This window comes from Anomalospiza imberbis, chromosome 6, assembly GCF_031753505.1.
Source record: "Anomalospiza imberbis isolate Cuckoo-Finch-1a 21T00152 chromosome 6, ASM3175350v1, whole genome shotgun sequence".
NCBI classification, from domain to species: Eukaryota; Metazoa; Chordata; class Aves; order Passeriformes; family Viduidae; genus Anomalospiza; species Anomalospiza imberbis.
This window is the reverse complement of record NC_089686.1, coordinates 45,018,053-45,040,003: the sequence shown is the minus strand read 5'-3', so window position 1 is coordinate 45,040,003 and position 21,951 is coordinate 45,018,053. Positions and strand designations below refer to the sequence as shown.

At 42.5% G+C, this 21,951-nt stretch overlaps 1 protein-coding gene across 3 annotated transcripts; it reads right to left on the bottom strand.

Moving 5' to 3' along the window:
- Positions 1–23: 23 nt before the first annotated feature.
- PHRF1 (PHD and ring finger domains 1) lies at positions 24–21,424 on the bottom strand. Of its 3 annotated transcripts, none has more exons than XM_068193854.1 (17): positions 21,232–21,424; positions 20,795–20,917; positions 19,062–19,294; positions 18,023–18,106; positions 16,955–17,076; positions 15,242–15,339; positions 14,523–14,695; positions 12,922–13,051; positions 12,480–12,607; positions 11,451–11,638; positions 10,550–10,669; positions 8,531–8,685; positions 4,935–7,712; positions 4,088–4,239; positions 3,357–3,617; positions 2,146–2,274; positions 24–975 (listed from the first exon to the last, which is right to left on the bottom strand). In XM_068193854.1, the coding sequence occupies exons 1-17, from the start codon at positions 21,320–21,322 to the stop codon at positions 841–843; spliced, it is 5,100 nt and encodes a 1,699-aa protein (XP_068049955.1). In that variant the 5' UTR covers positions 21,323–21,424; the 3' UTR covers positions 24–840. The 3 variants fall into 3 exon arrangements, with proteins under 3 accessions (XP_068049955.1, XP_068049954.1, XP_068049956.1); XM_068193853.1 differs by having other exon boundaries at positions 12,468–12,607; positions 21,232–21,423; XM_068193855.1 differs by having other exon boundaries at positions 4,163–4,239; positions 12,468–12,607; positions 21,232–21,423.
- Between the last annotated feature and the right edge of the window lie 527 nt (positions 21,425–21,951).

Genomic DNA, 21,951 nt, shown 5'->3' with positions numbered 1-21,951 from the left:
AAATGACACCTGCTACAGGACAAAACCATTCAAAATAACTTTATAAACTCTGTCACATTTCTGCTTTGTACATCAGTTCAACCTTATCCTTCGGGCTTGTTACGGAAAATTGACAACGCTTGCTTTTTGTTTCGCCTTTTCCTGAAACGCAGACACAAAACCAGCCATCAGTGAATTATTTACACAAGTGCAACACAATCTCCCACCCCCAAATTATGTTTTTTCACTAACAAGGTACTTCCAACAGAATGTAAATAAACACCACAGCTTGAGCAGTGTTTCTGAAGTCAGTTTATAAAGGTTAGCTCATTTCTGCAATCCCCAAATGCCAGAGCGAGTAAAGCTTCGCTCACCATCCAACAGGCTAAAAATACAACATTTCAAGTATTAAATCAGAAATTTCTAAAGACAATCCATATTTAGATAAATAAACACAAGGGAAACAGTATACAGCTCTCAATATACTGTATGAAAAGTGGTGTCCAGTTTCAAACTTTAGCAAGACAAGTGCACAGCTCAAAAATGTGATCAAGTAACCCTGAAAACTGCAGCAATCCGGGAGTTCCAAACATGAATCTCTTCTGTGTTTCCCCTCGAATTACTCTGCTGGTCTGAGGCATTTGATTGTTATTTAGTTCTACAGCTGTAGGAATCCAAAAAAATCCTAAATTCATTCCCATATGGAAACAATTCAAGAGAAGGTTCCATAGATAAAGTCTATATTATCATATTGTTTCTCTGCACTCTGCTTACAATGGGATACAACTGCAGGTCTGTTATTCCCATAGTGTCCACAGCTAGGACAAGCTCAGTCCAAGTCATGCTGCCTGTGGCTTGCTCTCAGTTTTCCACTTCACGTGTGTCTTCACCATCGGTTTTCTTATGTTTCCTCATATGTTTGTATTTTTCCACATATGCCTTCACCAGGTTAGCCACCTTCATAGGGTTGATCTCTCCACTTTTGCTGTGGCAGATCTGCAGGGGATCAGAAAGGGCACTTGGTCAATGACAGCAGCTCTGCAAGTGGCAGAGAGGCCCTAAGCTGTCCAGGGAAGGCAACTCCTGCACGGACTCCTGAGGACCGTAGCAGGGTACATAAAACAGAAAACAAAGACAAGAGCAGTATTTCCTTCAAGCTTTCCAGGAATGGCCCAGAGCTTATCTCAGAGCACCAACTGAAGGCAGAGGCATCTCAAAGCAAAATTACTCATTTTTACTACAGGATTTCCACCCATCCATCCAGTTTTACACAACACGGCACGTGGTAACCAAGGAAGTGCTGATATCCCAGTTTTGGGATGTTTTTGAGGAAGCAATGCTCAGATTAAAATAATTTGGCAGTTTTGAGAACACATTTTGAAACAGGGGAGAAAGAACAGACCCTACACAAGTTACTATCTCTCTTCAGAGAGGAGTTCAGAATGACTCCAGTAGCAATTGGCACTGCTCAGCTCTCTTGCAAACATATAGCTCACACAGAAGATGTGAAATTGCAGCCATTACCTTGGGGATTTTTATTTATGATGGAATTTCTCAGTGATAGCAAGAATACAGAGCAGGGAAAAATTACAGTTCTCTCAATTAACTGCCTTGACCATGGGAGCATTACTTCCCCTCACAAGACAACATTTACTTGCTGACTGCATCTTTTGTAGCCATGATCTGCTCAGCACTAAGATTTGAGACAAAAGTTAGTATCAGCAAAATTGCAAGGCCCTCTTCCAAGGTCCAGGGACACCACAGATGCTCAAGGACCTAATGCACAAAGTATTTTGTCGCTTTATCAGAAACAGTTAGAATTCTGGCTGAAGGCCCTAGTGAGGGGGATGTGACCATTCTCACCCAGGGCAGATACCATGTACCATTTCAGCTCACTCGACTGAAGCTTAGCAATGTTCTTGTCCACTGAAAACATGACCTCATAAAAGGAACAGACTGACAGCTCTCATCAATGGCGCCAAAGAGTCTGGCTTAAAGCAACTACTGCTTCACCACAGGACTGCAGAGTATGAGTCAGGGTCCAAAGACCTGCTAGCCCAGTTATGGCATGTAATTGCTGAAATGGCAAGTGCAATCTGAAGTACTGCCACTTGTGTAATGACCTGCCCAGCTCCTCCTCTCCACTTCCTTTCACTGGGCCCTCACCTTTTGCACTGCTTTCCGAAGGATGCTCTTGTACTCCTCCTTTGTAATCTCCCTCTTCTGGTAGAAAGGTTTGATAGCAAGTTTCACTTCTTCCACAGCCCTTTCTTGCATGTGAAGCTTCTTCATGTACTGCACAGGAAACAGAACTTCATTACCTTGTGCTGTCTTGGGAATGGTTTCTGAATCTGTATTTCTTAGAAACGCTCAAACAACGAAAATTCTCATTTCACAATTTCAACATCCCAAGTAATCACCTCAAAGTGATTTCCTTTACTGTCAATTACTGTCTTGGAACAAATATCAGTTTGCACTATGAGGAGCCCTTGCTTTATGTAACATTTATTCTGTATATTAAAGAATGTGTTTTAAGCAAGTGACTACACCATACACTTCCTGATTTTGGTCTCCTCCTTTCCTTCCAACAGCTCTGAAGTAAACACACATCCAACAAAAGGTATGAGATTCCAAAAGCGGCAAACCACAACTGAGAATATGAGGCTTCAGACAGCTCTAAAGACAATCTGAAAAATGCAGAGTTGCCTAAGAAGTAATGATTACAGGTGCCACCAAAACAAGTTTATAAAAACTGTTGCTCATAAATGGAGGCTCAGTGGGAAATGCATCTTTCTGTTTGGTTTTATGGTATGAAGCAAAATAATGGGCTAAGTTGTTTTCATCCTTGTGTTAGCATCCACTGTGCCTAGAGCAGATGGTCTGTGCAGCAAACCCAAAACTCAGCAGCAAGGGACTTGCACTCAAACATCTCCAAAGTGTTTTACAATCTTTGCATTTTCAGTGCTGATAAGGAACAAAATACAGTCCTACCTACCTATAGGACTGTTATGAGAATTGACATTAATTTCAAAGCTGGAGAGGAAATGAGAAAAACAGGTGTTTAGAGAAACTTGGTCGTCGTGATTTCTGGAAAATCCCTTCCAAACATTCATGCAAGAAAGTTTCAGAAGTTTAAGGATGTATTTCAGATGTTTTAATCCCTCTCTGTCCTATTGTGATGAACCAATAGAAAGTAGAACCCTCAAATGAAATAAATCCCAAATGAATTCAAAGAGAGGACTGTCTGCTGGCTCCTTGGTTAGCACAGTCAGTCACCAAAACCAGCAGGGCTGGGAAAATACAGTACAGAAAGTTTAAAAATACCCCAAATGAAAAAGTTTAAATAAACAGCTCTTTAATTTTATGCAGTCACTCACTTCCTCGTTTTTTGTTTTATCCACTGGAGGTTTGGGTGCTTTGATCTTTTCCTCCACACTTCCGACAGAAGCAGCTTGGATTCCTGGCTCAGATGCCGTAGCCAGGCTGCCCGGCTCTGGGGTGAGGCTCTGTCCTGCCACGCAGCCCAGAGCTGGAAGACTGCCCTGCATGATGAACTGAACCGTGGGCTGGCTCACCGGGGCGTAGGGGGGCAGGCTGGAGGGCAGAGCCGGCGCCAGAGGGATGTTCTGACAGTACACCTGTGAAACAGACACCGCTCCGTCAGCGCTTGTGCTGACAAGACACAGCATCAGAGCAGGATCTTCAGAGCACCTTCATCCACCACGAGCTACCACCAGCTCCAATCCCCTTTTAACTGGTGGACAGCACAGACCAACGGCTCAGACCAAGGCTACCATGCCAACATTTACAGCCTGATCACAGTCAGGAAGAAGCTGACAGCTTCTCAGGCAGCACCATCTTACTGCAAGCTAGTGATGAAAGCAGAGGCTGCAGGTACAGAGCAGAATTAAAAGATAATATGTTTCTTCAATTTTAAGGAGCACCTGAGAGATTAAATGATCGGAGGATTGCCGAGGTGTATAGGCTACACGAAATGTACCTCATGCAGAGGAAGGCAAACTGCCATGAAAGGAGGGTGTTGCACAACAAGGGCACAGATGAGATGGGATGCCTTCCATGACACTTGGGGGCTGGAATAGGAACCAACCTGAGAGGAATCTAGATCAGGAAACATAGGCTCGGGAATCATATAATTGGTTGGAGGAGGCTCATTTAACTGCACCTGATTTAACGTTTGGTTCAAGTCCTCTGCTTTCCAGGCCCCTTCTTTTGCTCGCTGCAGTTTGTAAAACGGCATCCCTAGGTATCCCAAGAGAAGGAAAAGAAAACATCTTAAGAACAAAATAATTGGTCAAAGATTCAAACCCAATTCTATTTTAAGAATTACAATAAAAAGCATCAAACAACAAAACTAGCTATAAAAGGATTTTTTTAGCATTCGTATTTTAAAGCTTCCGATGATAGAGAACTTCTCATCCCCTTGAGCAATTGCTTTCTACTGGGTTTGTCTGTTGAGAGTAACCAAAAACACAGGCAACTCTGTCAACACAAACAGCACAAGTTCCCAAGCCAAACTGTTTCTGTCAGCTTTGGTTTAGCAGCATTCACAGAAGTGAGCTACAGAGACTTGTCATGCTCCTTGATTTTGAGAAACATTTATAAATTCCGAAGGCAAAGCAAGCATTCTAGTTAAGTGCAGAAAGGGTGGGACGTGGGCTGCCAGCTCAGAGATGGGGTTGCTGCACGCGCTTCACGAGCGAATAAGCTGCCACTGGCTGAGCTGTGCTGACAGCACGTCCTCTCCAATTCATTAACACAACTCACCTTGTGATTTCAACCAGTGCAAAATGCCAGCTCTCAGGATTGCAAACCACAGCATCATCCCAGCTCAGATGACAGAGCTCTTACACTACAACCATGTTTGGCCAGGCACCAAAACCCTAAGCCTTAGACAGCCTGTTTCAACTGCTGTTTATTTTCCAAAAGAGACTTACTTGGAGCTTTTCCAGCAGTCAATGTACCACTTTCCTCCTCTTGAAGATTCCAGGTAACTCTTTTCACTGGTGCTTTTGATTTCAAGGCAGGAACCTGAGGTACCACTTCAAGTTCAGGCTTAGTGAAATTACTTTTATTTTCATTTGAGACAAGGCACTCCTCCTTAACCTCCCTCACACAATCTGTGACTTTGCTTTTGGATGAGCTTTGAATCGGCGTAGCCTCAGCTGGAACGTGCAAGATAACTTCCTTCTTTGGGGGTTGTTCCATCAGAGATGGACATGATGCAGTATTTTCTATTTTAACTGTAATCTCTAGGTTTGTATTGCTACAGCTACCGAGCACTGCTGCATCAGTACTATTCATTAAGTCTGTTTCAGCAAAAGAATCCACATCACCAATTGGGACACAAATGTTCGTGATCTCTGGTGCAGGGAATGCAGTTGCGCTGCTCACTTCCTGACAGATGGGCTCTACCTTTATAGTTTCTTGGACCTCCCTCAAGTGAACTGGGGTATCAGTCTCTATTTCCTCGAGTTTGACATTTGGTTGGATGGTTATGGAAAGCCCTTCCAGTACCAGCTCCTCTTTCGGCTCTTGTTTCAGAGAATGGGGTTGCTCCACACACCTGGTCACATTTTCGGCTGGAAGCTTTTGATCCTTTTCTGGTGCAGGAGGAAGCAAGTTCTCTTTTGATCTGTGTTTCCTTTCTTTGGAACGTGATCGGGATCGCACTCTTTTTTCCTTTGACTTGCTACTTTTGTGCTCCCAAGATCGAGATGCAGACCGAGACCGAGATCTCCACTTTCTCCTCTCCCGAGATCTGGATCTTGATCTCTTTCTGTCCCTTGACTTCACACTACTTTCTTTATCATACCTCTCGTAGCTTTTGTCCCTCCTGTGCTTCCGCCTTTTAGTCCTCTCAGCGCTGTTCGACCGGGAGCGGTCCCTCCGCCTTGATCTTGAGCGAGACCGTCTTTTCTTTTTCCTATTTTCATAAAAATCACAAGTACTTCCAGGACTACCCGAACGTGACCTAGATTTCCTTCTGTCCCTAGACCAAGAAGTTTTTGCCTTTTTATCCTTTGCTTTATCCTTTGTTTTCTTTTTTTTAGACCGTTCATGACTGCTAGAACGGTCAGTAGAAGACCTCCTGCTCTTGGATTTTAACGTGTGTGTTTTGCTGTGATCTTCCCCACCTGACCAAGAGGTAGATCTGGAGCTTCGGTCCCTTGAGTGTGCTCTATCTCTTGACTCTGAACGTGATCTCTTATGCTCTTTGACAAGTGCTTTTTTCCTTTTCATCTTCTTGCTTCGGGAGCTGGAGTTTGAACAGGATCTAGAACGTGATCGCCTCTCTGCTTGTTCTACCTTTTGGACTTTCTGCTGCTCATCACTCTTTGAGGGACTATCTGGTTCTATTTTCACATTAATACTAGGTCTAATCAATTCCTCAGCTTTAAAGAATACATTAGGTCCTTCTCTGCTTTCCTCCTTTAAACACTTTGTATTAGAAATTTCCTTAACAGCAGATGAAGTGCAAGGACTGCTTAGGACATCTTCCTCATCCACATTGTCTCGTTCCTCTCTATCAGCGATCTGTTCTACAATCCTGCTTGCTACTGTCACGTCATCACGAGACTCTGTGTTACTAGATGGCACGTCAGAGTCAGTCCCAGATCCAAATATATTTTCTACCCTGTAAGGGGTGAAACGACGGACAGTTTGAAATGTTTGAACTTTTGGCTTTTCAATGGAAATAGTCCTGGTGATATTAGTTAGTGGGATCCCTGAGCCAAGCCTTTCAGGACTGCTGTTTTCTGAACTCGAGTCTGATCCTGTTGGCTCAAAGGGATCATAGATCTCACTTTTAACCTGCTTCTTCTTTACTGAGAAAAGTGGTGCAGGACTCCCCTTCTGCTGCACTTCATCGTCCACAGGGCGGAAGGTATTACAAAATCCTGGGTTGGACAGCCTGCTGGGATGTCCTGTGTTCCCAGGAATATTGATTTTAAAGCTCTCAAAAGAGCCTGGGCCTCTGCCCCTCGAAGTGCCCAGCAGCGATGAACCGCTAGAGCTGCCGGGATGGGTGGAGAAAGACAACCCGCTTGGACGCGTCTGTTGCTGTGGTTCCTTGGAATTTGACTTCTGACTTTCCACCCTGCTACCCTTTCCTGGCTGATTAGTGCTCTCCTTGCCAGTCAGCTGGGTTATACAGGAGCTGGGGATATTACAGCTTTGGCTTCCTGCAGGTTCTGGCTCCACCTGCTTGCTGCTGGTTTCTTTTTTAATCTTTGGTATCCTGGGAAGCTCAAAGATGTCAATTCTCTGGGAAGGTGGTTTTACTGGCTGCCTTACAGTTACAGCTTTTGAGCCAGAATTCAAGTTACAGCCCAGGGGCTTTGAAGATGAATCAGTGGATACAAAATTTTTAGATTTTCCATTAAATCTGGGTATTTCATCTAACTTTGAGCCATGCCTGCTCAAAGTCGCTGTATTCTGAGTCTGGACAGACCTGGGTGTCATTGAATATTCCGATTTTACAGTTGCCTTTTCTGATGCAGTCTGTGCAGGGCTTGCTGCAGACTCGCTCCTGCTCAGTGAGGGTGAAGGTGATGAGAACAAGGGTCTGGAGCGAATACTCAGTCCCGAGGAAACGGAAGGTCTGGCCATGGAGCTGCTTGCTGTGGTCCCTGAGAGCACTGTACTTGGGTGGGTGTTATGCCCTGAACCATCCTCCACTCTTGAGTCACTGGCTGATTTTCTGTGAAATGGAGCTATGGCACACAAACAGACAATTCAGCTTTTCAGGACATATCCGGACATTTTCTGCCAATGTTAACAGAAGTACTAAGCTAATTATTTTAAGTTCCACTGTGGTTTGCAGACATGCCACACAGTAATAGGGAAGTCCAACAGTTCTTTTGGCCAGATACTCACAGTTTAGTGCCAGACAACCACATCTTTGAGGCAAACACTAACATTTAGGAAAGAAATGATTCTGTGCTGGATTGACAGAAATGACTATAACAGAGGACGTCAGAGGTACTTATTTTAAGAATAAAGCTCTAAGTTTCAATTTGAACAGATTCTTTTCTAGTAATGCCATGCCAAGGGAAGACACAGCTGGAGATGATAGCATATATTTAGAACTCTACTTTTGCAAAGAAATTTCTCGCTAAGGTTCTTCATCCTGCTTTTCAAACTAAAGTACAGATCACAGGCATGGCAGCAATGCATGACACACACCAGAAAAACTGGGTACTAAGCTAATTCTGGCCTATCCAGTCTTACATTTTTTATAACAAAGCAAAGCAAGAAATCACTGTGCAGTTCTTTTGAAAGAAGAAAACTATGTATTAAAACTAACATCCTCCAGCATAATTTCAGGTCTGCATTTAAACACAGACAAGCAACACTATTTCAGAACATCCATCTTATAAAACAGACTACTGTTGGCAGCTACTAATCTATCCTACATATTCCAAGGCTCAGTAAGAGTATCCCTAAGCTTAAAGCTATGCAGCCTGTAGGATCAGGGCAGATGTGGATGAAACAAAGAGGCAAATAATACTATGAGGTGCCAAGTCCTTACCTTCCTTTTTTGCTGTCAGTGAACCATCTCTGTTGATGACCACATCTGAACTGCTCATCATGAGAAGGCTCTGTCCAGACAGGATACTTCCCAACAGATCAGGCACAGGAGCAGCTTCTGCTTCTTGATCAGGACTCAAGGCAGGCACACTGCTTCTGCATGTTTCAGAAGGGTTACATTTCCTTTACTCTTACAGCACTTGTTCTATACACACACATTACATTAAAAAGAAACCAAAGTCAAGGGCATAAACAGAGATCAGCCAGGGAAGTTCACTTGTAGTTTTGTCATCACCAGAGTCATTCAGTCCCCATCTTTCTCTGACAAACAGAAGGTGAAGCTTTTACTGACTTCCCACAGGAATAACACATGATAAGAAAGTAATCATACCTGAGACTTTTGGTTAGCAAATACTGGTGCTCACTGCGTTGTATATCAAGATTAAATTTCCAGTGCATTTAAAATGCATTTTTGGAGGATAAACCACTGATTACCACTTCAGAGATATTTCTATCCTAGCTGCCTCTCTTGCCCCCACTAAATCACAAACATAAATGTATTCCTCAGGCCTACACTTCTATCTAAAAAAAATGACAGAACTTGAACCAGTGTTTAACCACAAGGTGCCACTGGTAGGGGTAGCTAAGGGTGTGGCGTAGAGAAATTACACTGAAAAACAGCTGCAATGCTCCCACATGTGGGACAGCACATTCTCCTTTATGCTTTGCTCGATCTTACGAAGATGGTTTACCAAGTTCCCAGTTCTTGAAATATGGACTGATAAGGTACTTCTGGTGTTGGGCGTTTCAGTTTTTCTCTTTGCTTTTGTGTTGATCGGATTTGGGGGGTTGTTTTGTTTGAGTTTGCTAGAAAACAAACTTCCAAAGGGGCACAGCTATTTGAAGGAGCTAGATTTCATTTCTGTATGACAACAAAGGAAACTTCATTCACATAATGTACACTAAAACACCTATAATAACATACAGCAGAGAGAAAAAATGGGAACACTAAAGGAATCAGCTGCTAAGACCAGACCAGGAAACTCAGTGTAGCCCAGACCAATGGAGCCTTTAGAAGAGCTGAGTATCAGCTAAACAGTTCTACCTCCTCATCAACATGCTACTCAAATAACTCTGAGGACATGGAAAGCTTCCTGAAAGGTTCCCTTCAGGATTGAAATGGGAAAGGTAGACAAATCCAAGTTATCATAGAAATAGACTACCTTAATCCTGAGAAACCAACCTTCACCATGAGTCAGATGCATTAGAGGACAGCTATGTAACCCTTTCACACCTTTAACCACTTAAGCTGAGCTCCCTTAATTTCTCTTCAGCTCCCTCAGCCTTGCAGTTTTCTGTGACTCTATTGGTACCTGCCTCAGTGACTTTCCTCATCCCTTTTCTTCTCATCATGCTCCCAGTTCCCTGTGTCCTACCCCTCAGCCCTGAAAATGCACTGTGGCTGCCAGTGGGGGGCGGTCAGGGCTCCCCGGCCTTGGCAGGCTGGCAACACACACACAGCAAAGCAACTGTTAAACTGCAGGATCAAACAAAGCTTCTCCTCAATTTTCTGAACTCCAACAAACAGCAGCAGATGCTGGGTGAGGTGGGTACAGCCCTCACCTCCTCAGGATGTGTCACTGGATTCCCCAGGCCTCTCTAAGAAGCAAGTGTTTTTTTAAAGGTAATGACACTGGAGTTTAAAACATACTAATGGGGTTAATAAATAGTCACAAAACAGAAAGTAAGAAGAGTCAGATTAGGGTGGAAACACCAACTTTAAATTTCAATGGAAACGTTAAAGGCATGATGAAAGAGTCTATATGCTCAACATAAAAAGAATTCTTGCACAAATTGATGTGGTTATTTACCTACACTTGTACAGGCATGCATGTACACACACATACGCACTCTTTAGAACACAAGGTAAGAAAAGTGTTAAATAAAGAGATCTCTAGGTTTATTCTTCTGATAGGGTCACCATACAACTAAGAGTAATAAAAAAGCAATGGACTTTTACCTGGGAAGTCCCACAGAAATGGGTCTAGCTACAGGACGGTGAGACCTCAGTGCTGACTGGGAGAGAACTCTCCTTTTGGCACTCACTGGAGAATCTGGATTTGCTGGAACCTCTTCATTACTGTGATAAAACATGAACCCTGAAATTGTCTGAAATGTTTTTCACATCAAAGAGATGATACCGCTGGCAGATAGAGAGCATTGTATGTTTTATTATGATACATTAAAAAATATTTGTGCAATATACTTATTTTCTCTTCTGCCTAAATAGAACAGCTTGATTCAAACAGCAGAGACTCTAGTGTACTTTCCATATCTAAAATGTTAAATGGACAATTTTCTTTTATGAAAGGATCAAAAAAGAGTGTTCAGTGAAAAACTAAATTTCACCAACAATAATTTCAGATGCCCCCTCCACAAAAATTCAAAGTTTATGAGTGATATGAACTACAGCATAGTAAGATTTCTCCTGAATTTGAAGCATCTGGAAAAGTGAAGGTAAGAAAAGGAGAAACATGGAAGATTCCAGGAGTCCATTTCATTTTGTGTTTACTGTATACCAAATATGCCAGCTGTTTTCATTTGAAATAAATAAATAAAAAGCAATGGATTAGGACCAGACTCCTTCAGATTCTAACCTTTCAAGAACCCCAGAGATCTTACTGAAAGTTTTCAGGAGGCTGATTATTTCAGAAAAACCCTTTAGAGGAGGCTGATTCCTTACAAGTTTAGCAACTCAGTTGAGAAGGAAATAAAGAACAGGCCACTATGTATTATCATGGGTTGTGTACCCAAAGCTGCCTTCAGATGTGAGATTCACACTCTGCATGGAGCCGTATGTACAAACAACCCAACAGCTTTTAAATTACCAGGCCCCTGATCACAATCCAGAGATCTCTCACCTTTCATAAGGATCCAACTCATATGGATCTCCAAACACAGAGAGAGAAGCTGCACCAATATCGGCTCTCATCAGCCCAAGCGAGGGCTCTGTTGGTTTGTACATGGAAGGAAGTGAGGCCCCATGCACAGGTTTACTGAGACCAAGGGTTCTTGCAATACGGGAGCGAGTAGTAGCCTCATTTTTTCCCTGCACAGACAAAGAGATTGGATTATTTTTATGTTAGGGCAGGTAAATTTGTGTTTAAAGCCCCAAATTCTTCACTTAAGCTGTGCACAGTCATCAGGTTACTACCACCAGCAGCACAAGTAGTGTGCATTTATTGTCTATGTTTAACACATTTATGAAACTTGTAACTACGGCCCGTATGTCACTTCAAACACAGACTGCACGTATCGGATATAAGTGACCAGATAAATTAAGCTTCTGAAAGTCTTTAGTAATGTCAATTCAAAATTGTTGGTCCCTTATTAAATGCTGGAGTTCTGGCTCTAAGATGTTGACTCTAGTTAAAGTATCTTACAAAAAGAATCAAGCTGGTGCAGAGTATTCTGCAAAGGAATTTACAAGAGAACACTACCCACAACTGAAAGGGAGTTTGAGGGCTCTTACAGCTGATAAGCTGGGTTTGCAACAACACAGCCACAAACACCCACAGCCTATTACAAAGAATAGGTGCTGGCAATTTTAACTGAGCTTGCACTAGTACCAAGTAAGCACTACAGATGAATGGCAAGGCAGGACACAAAGCCTGCAGGACATGCTTTACAATCTGATCCCTACTGTTCAGGTAACAGGATATATCAGCATAGCCAGCAAGCCTGTCTGGAAGTTGCAATTCACTTCCACATACAGCATCTTTCTGGAGTACCCTGGACACATCCTGCACAGACTCCCACCAGAAAGAAAGGTGCCTGCTGTGATTGAAAGGTGGCATTTCTTCCAGCTGAATCCCGTGTTATAGTGCTTTTACAGAAGGCTGAAAACAGCAGACTCTGACTGACAGAAACTCACTCACATGTGATCTTACTCTTATCTTTTTCCCCCTTCTCTTCTTTGTCAGGCGCTTGCGTCTCTTCGGCTGTGTCCCTGAACTCTTCTTCCCAGCAGCAGATTTCTTCTGAGTTCTTTTTTTGCCTCCTACTTTCTTCCGCCTTCCTGATGGGACAAAAGCCAATGATCTGGCTAAGTGCTGCCACTGTATTTTACACTGTACTCCCCTTCTCATCTCCCCACGACACACAAAGTAGCTCAAAGAGACATACAGCATGCCACCAACAGCACAGCAGAAAAAATGACATCATCAGGATTCAGTTAAAAACAGCCTTCATGACACTTCTGGGCAGAGGTGGTAGAGGGAAAGAAGAAAATGCACATGGGATACCTCCACAGCTGTGCAGGTGTGGCAGCACACAGCTGATGTAGAGGATTTAGTAGGATCCAGGCTCCCTTAAGGTGCCTGATGTCCTTACCAGTTTTCCTCTTCTGCCTGGTAGGAGCGCGTGGTGCCAGAGGACGCTGGTAGATGGCTGTGTTCAGGCCTGCTACGACTGCCTCAATTGTTTCATCCAGAAGAGAGGACATGAGGTACCCTGGCACGTGCTGTGGGGAGGATTAGAAGTTACACCACACAGGTACCTAAAGCTCAGCAACATTGACTTATAAAAGCATTTGATAAAAAATGGATTTGAGATTCAAATGAGGAAACCCCTGACATCACCAAGCTGCCAGCTGAGCAATTATGTCACTTTTTTAATCTACTGACTGGCATATTAAGGACCTTGTCCTTCAGCCTCCTTCAGAGTTACATGCATGCTCCCAGCTTCTCACTGTGCTTGGAGGACAACTTACACTCCCTCAACCAGTGGAACTACACTTCAGTCAACTCAAGGTATGAGCCAAAATAAGATGCACTTTTGTTCAGAGACAAAGGCAATAAATAACAGTGCCTTTATGGATCGTTTGTAATCATCCCTGCACACTGAGAAGTGGAGCTAGGAACAGCTCCTGAATGGGAAGTGCTGGGTTCCCAGGATTACAGTACCATGGAATAGTAAAGTCCCCCAGCACCACCCCTTTCACCCACAGGAGATGACTCCACACTACTACTAAAACAAGTAGGGAAAGAAAGAAAAATAACACCAGTTACCTTGAAGAGTCTTTCACTTAAACACTTTCCTCTTTTTTTTTCAACATATAGCCCTGACGACTCAGCTGTAATTGCTAACAACAATGAACGGAATAATTCATCAACTTCTCCTATTTTATTAATTCTTCTGAAGTTAAAATTGAAACATCTGGGTTTGGAGACAGTGGGGTTTGGCAGTCAAATAAGATCATCTCCATTATGGAGGACATAATTGAATTTAACAACTGCTAAAGCATTCTGGGAAGTCCTTAAATCAAGGGAAAATGTGATAAAAACTTAAGGTGAACTGGATCTTCATTCATGACAGCTATCTCAAACATATTTAATACAGTAAGACAGGGACCCTGTGTATTTGGGATACTGTCCTGCAGAGATTCTCTAGTACTGTTAATGTGTTTGTACTCATGCAGCCACGTTATTGAGGACACTAACATCTGTTTTTTTCCTCTTCCAACAAGGGACTGATTTTCACAAAGACAGAAACCTTAAATATACAATTTTTTTCTCTTTGAGAGAATTGGGCTGAAGGCACCCAACATGTTCTACTGCTATGGGCAAGGAGGTAGGAGGGCAAAGGAAAAGAAACGACTGTCAAACAAACATGCTAAAAAAACAGAAGTGGTGCACAAACTTTGTATTAATAGCAAGTGGGAATAAAAAAAATAATTTTGCTTACACCAGTGGGTGATAAAAATGCAGGTTAAGAGAGGAAGTTCCTGCAGCATTTCAAAATACAGCACCTTGGTCATGTGCTGTACTCCATTTGCACATGTTGTACGTCTCAGATTAAAAGAGCTCCACAGCTACTAACCACTGTGCTATGGACAGTCAACACAGACAGCAGAGCTACTGAAATGGGGGCTTATTTCAGTAACTCTTCCCCAGGGTTCCTGCAGAGGCTCCCTCAGAAATGCCCCTGGATACCCGAATTTGCTGCGCTGTTGTTATGCGGTTCCTGTTCACCGTGGCCCGGACGCGCTCGCTCTGCCGAGTCCTGGCTATGGCCCGGGTTCGGACGTGAGGGCGGAGCCTACTGGTGGTGGGGACAACATCAGCCATGAGGGCAGCCACCTCCTCCTCACTGACATGATCTGCATCTTGAACGAGAACAGGCTGAGGTTACTTGTCTTTCTACAGGTGAAATAATTTAAAGAATTTCAGACAAAACAAAAAATCAGCATTCTCTTTCTGAAACCAATCACCTCCGCAGGCAGCCGTTACCCTCTAGAAAGGAAACGAGCACAGACACCACTGCTTCAGACTGCTACACAGTATAACACTTTTCTAGGTAACAGAAATTGCTGCTACCTTGGCAATCTGAGGTCAGGACACTAACAAATTCTTTCCAATGTAACACAGTGCAGTCACACTACGGTGCTGGGATTGCCTTGGAAAGGTTAAAGGATGCTTACAAGAAGCAGCTCCACAGGTTGTAACTGCAGATGAAAATCTTCATAAACAAGATCCTCTTACCAGTCAACAGTTCAAATCTAATCTTAAGGTTCAAGAGAATACTTATCAAAACAATTATTTGAAACAGATAAAGCCAGGAGGTTAAACATGTCTTCAGAACACCACATGATTCACATTATCTAACTTGGGAGAAAAATATTTACTTTGACTGGCTACCACGAAACCCTTACCGGCAGCACCATTGGCACCCATGGGGGCACAGGCAGGGCAGAACCATTCATCGACAGGGACTTCACTCAGAGGAGGATTAAGGCATTCCATGTGATACCTCGAGGGGAAAAAAAAACCAAAATCAAACTGTGTCCTCCTTACCAAGGGATGACAGCATTTTATCTCTACCCAGTGCTACATAAGGCAGACTCATTTTCTTAAGCCTGAAAGTATGATTCCTGCATCCACTATACCAATCTGCAGAGAAATGATGCTACCTGATAGCTGTACAAGTGACTTCAGTTCTAGATGGTATTATCATCACTTTAGGCTCAAAAAAGTCTCAGAAAACTGAGCATTTTCCCCTCACTGTGTAATGAATCACTTGCCATTTGAACCCGAGCTGCAAGAAATGGCCAGAGCCAAAACTGATGGTGGCAAGAGAAGTACAGAGGTGCTGGGAAGACAGGCAACCAGGAAGCAACATCAGCTTCCTGAGGACCAACACAGTATTAACAGTACTTGTACTTATGAGCATATGAAGCAAATATTCTACATTTTTCTAGAGTTAATCTCAGCCATGGAGAGCTAGTAAAGACTGCAAGCTCTTTTATCAGGAAGTGCTTCTGGAAGTGCTAGCTCTAGAAATCAAACATATATAAAGAACTTACTTTAGGAAAAGGAAACAAAAATCAAACATCTGCATCAAACTAGAAATAACATATTTTAAAACTTATAGTAACTGTTGGGAGATCATGAAGTAAAATCCGAAGCAATACCCTGAATTGAGACAGGCTTATGGAAATTCAGAAAGAATTTAAATATGAGACTTCAGATAAGATCTATGAAACACTGTTTTAGCTTAATATTTTAAACTGTGTTCTAACGATACTCTTAGCAATCTTTAGTGTTCCTGATTTTGTCTTTTTCCCAGAAGATGAATCAGTGTATATGTGTGTATGGACAGTGTATCAGTGTGTATGGACACAGAACACAAAGGAAAAACTAGACTTATCTGATGTCTGTTTAGCTTGCTAGAAGTATTTTTTGACAAGTTATTTTACATACTCATTGCTAGCATCTCTCTTTGTTCAGTGGGTAACTTTTGACATCTTCAAACTGACAATGCTGGAAGACTGATTAAACAGCCCAAGGGCTTTAAATTCTAGCAGAAAACTGTAGAGCCAAAGTTGTGTTCAAGTATATTCATGACTCTACTAAAACATTCATTGTATTAATCAAGGAGGGGGCAGAAACAGAAGTAAGCAAGAGTAAGAGAATAATTTAAGAGCTGTGGCTGTAAAGAAAATCCTCAATGTTTCATGAATCTTAAGCACTTCTCCTGCACAGTGCTAATGCCCAGTCACTTGGGACAAGTCATGCATCCTCTCCTCAAGGAGACATAAAGGATATAAGGTTCTATCCTTCACACACCCAGATGTTGCATGGATGAGCACAAATACCTTCATCACTTGAAGGTGTGGTCATCTGTTTTGGTGCCCTGCAGCCTTGACGTGTGCAGGACTCTCTACGCATACATTGCTATATGACCAGAAAAGGATCCATCACATCACGGGGATGGATGTCTGCACTATGGATAGTGCAGACATGGCTGGCCACATGGCGAGCCTGAAGAGAGCAGCACGGGGCAGCCTGCATACCAGACAGTGCCTGTGGACCAAACTCTGGCCATGTGCAATCATGCAAGGGCTCCACTCATTTCAGCCTCTTACCCTGCGTCACAGCCATCACAGAGCAGCAGGCGATCCTCACGGTCACTTCTGCCACACACCTCACAGAAGGTTGGATCATCCTCTCCATCAGTGCCCTGAGTTTTCGTGTTCTCAACAGGAATCTAAATAAAGCAGGGATTCAGTTTATGCAGAACGTGGCACTTCTCAAAACCCACCGTCATGCTAATGGTAGTACCTGCAGCAAAATCTAAAAGTGAAGGAACCCAAATGGCTGTTACACACCAGCACCTTCACTTAGTTCTTTCAGCACACCTAGGGCATGATCAAATGCCTGACAACATCCACTTAACTTGTCTCCTGTCAGGCAACAGTGACTATAGAAAACTGCATTTTAAGAACAGGCAAAACAAAAATCCAGAAATAAGATGAAAAGTAATCAAACAAACAAAAAAGATGCCAAAAACGAGACTAAAGAAGGGAGCAAACTTTGCTGCCTCCTGTATTACTTCAATGTTAACTCTCACTTCTGTAAAATGAAAGCATCAAACCCCTAAATGTCCCCTGGAAACCAACACCTTTCTGGTATCAATTAAGAGCAATGACAGCTCTATAATGTTCTTTTGTGAACAACTACTGGCACACTCAACAGTGACTTTCAGGGCTCTCCCACTGCCTTGTGCCTCTCTCCCCTTACAAACCCAACTGCTAAACAGCATTGCTGGCAGCAGGACATAAGGAAGAGATCATGGATAGTCTAGATTATTCCTACTCATCCTATAACAGCACTTGAAGAATGTGCCCACACTCTCCACATGTGGACAGGCTTATCCATGCAGAACAGTTTTCAGTCAAATGTCCATTATACAAAACAGGCAGTTACAAAAAACACCCTTTTCTGCCACCCCGAATGATGCCACAACACAATATCGCAGGAAGTAAGGTGAAGGAGGAAGAAAAATGATCACAGCTCCTCAAAAGGCAAATTCAAAATAAGAAAAAAAAAATCATTCAGATGGCAAGTGTTACATAAACACCCTAGAAGGGTACACTTTTGAATAACACTGATGTGCCAAATGGCCTGGTGGTTTGCTACAGTAAAAGGCTTACCTTTTTTAAGATTTTACCACCAAAACGTGCCTGAATGTTAATGTAATTAAAGAGGATTCGATCCACTGGACAGGAGTTTGCATTCTAGGAAAAAAAATAAGTTTCCCAATACAGTTAATAAGTGCATCACTTTATTCAATTCTTAAAAAGTAATCTTAAATTATTGATGTAATAAGCATTAATGTAGTAGTCATTTTAACAGCTATTGATCTTGACATTTTAAGTACTTAAAACTGACTTATCTGTTTTACAAACAACATGTTCTATTAAACATGCATTTTTAGAGAAGCATTTATTTTACTGAAGGAATTTAATTATTATTCAATTGCCAAAGTAACATCAAAGTTCTTCCAAACATTGCCTTGAAATAGTGCTCATGTTTTAAGGCATTTACTTTCCTTTGGACAAAGGAGCAGCTAGAAATGGTTTACAAATATATTCAGTAATAGCAATTTATTTGCTTTTTAAAAAATTTAATCACCACTGCTACTGCTGCATGCTCTGTAAGTTTGTTGTAATTCTCACCTTGGATTATGACTATGGGAGCTAGACAGGTGGCAAGGAACTCTGACTTAAAGCTGAATTCAGAGCAAGCTGATTGTCATTATTCTTTTACATCTTTTCTATGCTTAGATGTTCAGGGTTGCAACAGATCCCAATCCACTGGTCACAATACAGAATTCAAGAAAATATCAAGACAGATATACAGAGAAGTATAAATATATCCAAGCATAGAGAAAAATTAGTATCTCAACTTGAAAAAACAAAAGAACTGTAGATGCCTACAAGCACACTTGCTTGTGACCTTACAGCTTGTAGACAACAGAACAAATCAGGATGGGTACAAGAAAAACAGATCCTAACTTCAAATATGAATCCTGCCAAACAGAGCAGTAACCCAAGTCTGTTTAAAAAAGCTTAAGAAAGCAAAAACCAATATTACAGTGTTTTGTTCTCATTACAGCACAACAGCATGATCACAGGGGATAGAGCAGAGCACACCAGAAGGCCACAGGACATCAGAGACAAAACAGCTCACCTTAGACCACTCCACGATGCAGTCCAAGCAGAAGTAATGGGAGCAGTTCTCAGGAGTCCCAACAGCCTGATCCCTAAATGTGTTGAGGCAAATGGGGCAGTTTTCACCATCCTCATCAGAGGAGATGCTCACTCCATTCAAGTGTGACTCTGATTTCAAAGAATCAGTCACTCCTTCCACAGTGGCCTCACTTTCTTCCTCCTCTTCTCCCTCCTCCTCATCATCTTCGCAATCTTAAGAAGTGAGAGATAAAAACCAGCTTGTGTGTGCTGCAGGGCTTCAGCAATGGGGGCAGAGGGGATGGGCAGGACAGGGTTCCAGTTCACTGAAAATTCCACGTAAGCTTATTTTATGAGGCTGCAGGGGTCAAGCACAGTCTCCTCAGTTTAAGGCAATAATTTTTGCTGTTTTCTTGCTTCCTAAATCCCTTCACTAAAAAGCAATAGATTACTCTGGGGGAAAATATAGCCTGATAATGTAAGTAGTCTTGCAAGAGATTAAAGGCACAGACACCAGAAAAGCAAAATATTATCTAAACAAGACAGTTAAGATATGCCGGGCTAGCACTGAACAATGAAGTTAAAAAATAAAGTTATGATAAAGTTACCATGTACCCAACTTTTGTTTTTTTAAGAGACATTCAAGAGGAAAAGCAGCAGCAACACACTCTACTGCAGAACAGCAAATGAAAGATTTCACTAGTAAAATATGATTTTGTGAGCCAAGGGATCTAAGTGCCTTAGAGACCGCTTAAAGAAACTTGATTTTGAGTAAAATTAAACACTCAGCACACATTGTTGAAAGGTATTTTTATTCTTAGTACAAAATACAAAGATGTGCTAGTCTTTCCCTAAAACCTGTGAATTAAGCTGATGTTTTCAAGAAGCAACGAAAAGTACCCAAAATCCTAATCACTTTGAGTGAGGACTGGGGATGGCTGTTGTTGGGTTGCTTCTTTTTTTTTTTTTTTTTTTTTTTTTTAATAAGAATGGGGCCTTTGCCTTTTCTACTGAATTCTCCTGTCTGGACATAACAGACAATACTCTGAATGATGGATTAATAAAGCTTTTTGGCACCTGGCATCAATTTTTTATTCTGTGTTTAAATCAGTCTAAGTAGTAACGTGGAAAACTGTGCTCTTGCCTTCTCAACAAGCTTTAGATCTGATAAAATCTATTTTTGTCTATCCAAATATTAATTTGAGTGTAGCAGTTTCAGAAGTACATGTTATCTCCAGAGTATGTTTTCAGTAAAATGAACAAATTCAAATATTCACACTCCTTTTTCAAAGAAAAATTAGTCATGTCCTCTTCCATCCTCCCTAGGTAATACAGCAATAATAATTTATTTCCAGAATTCTCCATCACAGCATTTACTTCAGAGCCCCATGCCAAAGCAAACTACAAACATGCTTTTCCTAAGTGAAAAAATAGCATGAGCCATTGCTGCAACTTTGACTTTTTTCCCTTCTCATGCTGGGGCAGAGTTCACTCCTGCTGACTACAATTCCACTACTCTGAGTAGCAGATAGTCTTTAAACATGCAAATGCTTTAAAAGCTTAGAAATTGGGCACTATTGCTTGTTTGCTTATTACTGTAGGATTTTGGCATCGGCCTGACAGAGCAGCATCTGTGGATTTACATTTCATTGTTAGCTGCTGGAGGAACAGCCTTCATCTCGCTCTTCCTCAGTTATTAAAAAATGCCTGTTAAGGCACATGAACAGACCTTACCTTCTGTTTCTTCATCTTCACTTTCTTCCTTGTCCTCCCCACCTCCCTCTTCCTCAGTGTCGTTATCTTCCTCTTCACTGCCAGTATCATCTTCTGAATCCCAGCTATTTCCACCATTGCTTTCTTAAAAAGAGAAGAGGAAATACCTATGTGATGCAGACAGACAGGCAGAACAGGTACCAGAGCCCCTAATAAGGCCGTTATGGATGAAGTGAACTCCCAGATTTCCACAGCGGTATCAAAGCTGCCCATTGGCAGGGCAGCTCCAGGGAAGCAAGGCAGCGGTCTGATACACACAACAAGCAATGAAGCGAAGCAAAACAAAAAAATTGTCAGGGAAAAGGTGACAAACGGTCACAGATACATCTTTACCAGCCTTCTGAGGGTAAATCTGCAACCTGGAAGCAGAAAGGTGCACGTGCAGAGGCCGCATTTACCTGTTTCGCTGAGAAGCACGGGGCACTGCCTCTTGCCCTTTCCCAGAGCAGCGTTCTTGTTGATCAGCTCGTCCTGGCTGTCCTCATCCATGGCGGGACATCGGAACCCCTGCAGGGCGGCAGAGGCAGGGAGGCAGCGCAGCACCTACAGCGGCAGGGCTGGCACCGGGCCGGCACAGAGCGTGCGGCGCATCCGCGGAGACCTGAGTGCGAGAAGGGACACGGCTCCCCTGCGCCACTGAGCGTTTTCCCAGCCTCACTTCAGAGGGGGCTACAGGTAAGCAGCTGCTGCTCCCTGAGGTTTCACAGCCTGCTGAGCTGGATGAAACCAGCTGCTTGTGAAAATCAGCGCAGGTGAGAGATTCAGCTTTATCTTGGGCTCCTGGATGACAGCAAAAGGTATAACCAGAACTCTTCACTGAAAATAGCAATAGAAACCTACAATCGCTAAAACCATCCCATGGAGCAATTCACTGCAAAACTGAAGGGACCAGAGGCCCTCTGAACAAAGCCTAACAGGATGACAATATGTGTTTTAAATCAAAATACTCCATCTTGTCTGATTGAGAAGAAGAATAAAGATTATGTAGTTTAGGTTCTTTATGGGGAAAAAAAAAAAAGGCCTTTGCACAGCTCCGTCATGAAATGGAGGTTGAAGACCCCACAACCATTTTTCCATGGAAGAGATGAAACCTGATTTAGTGCATATTAATGCAATCA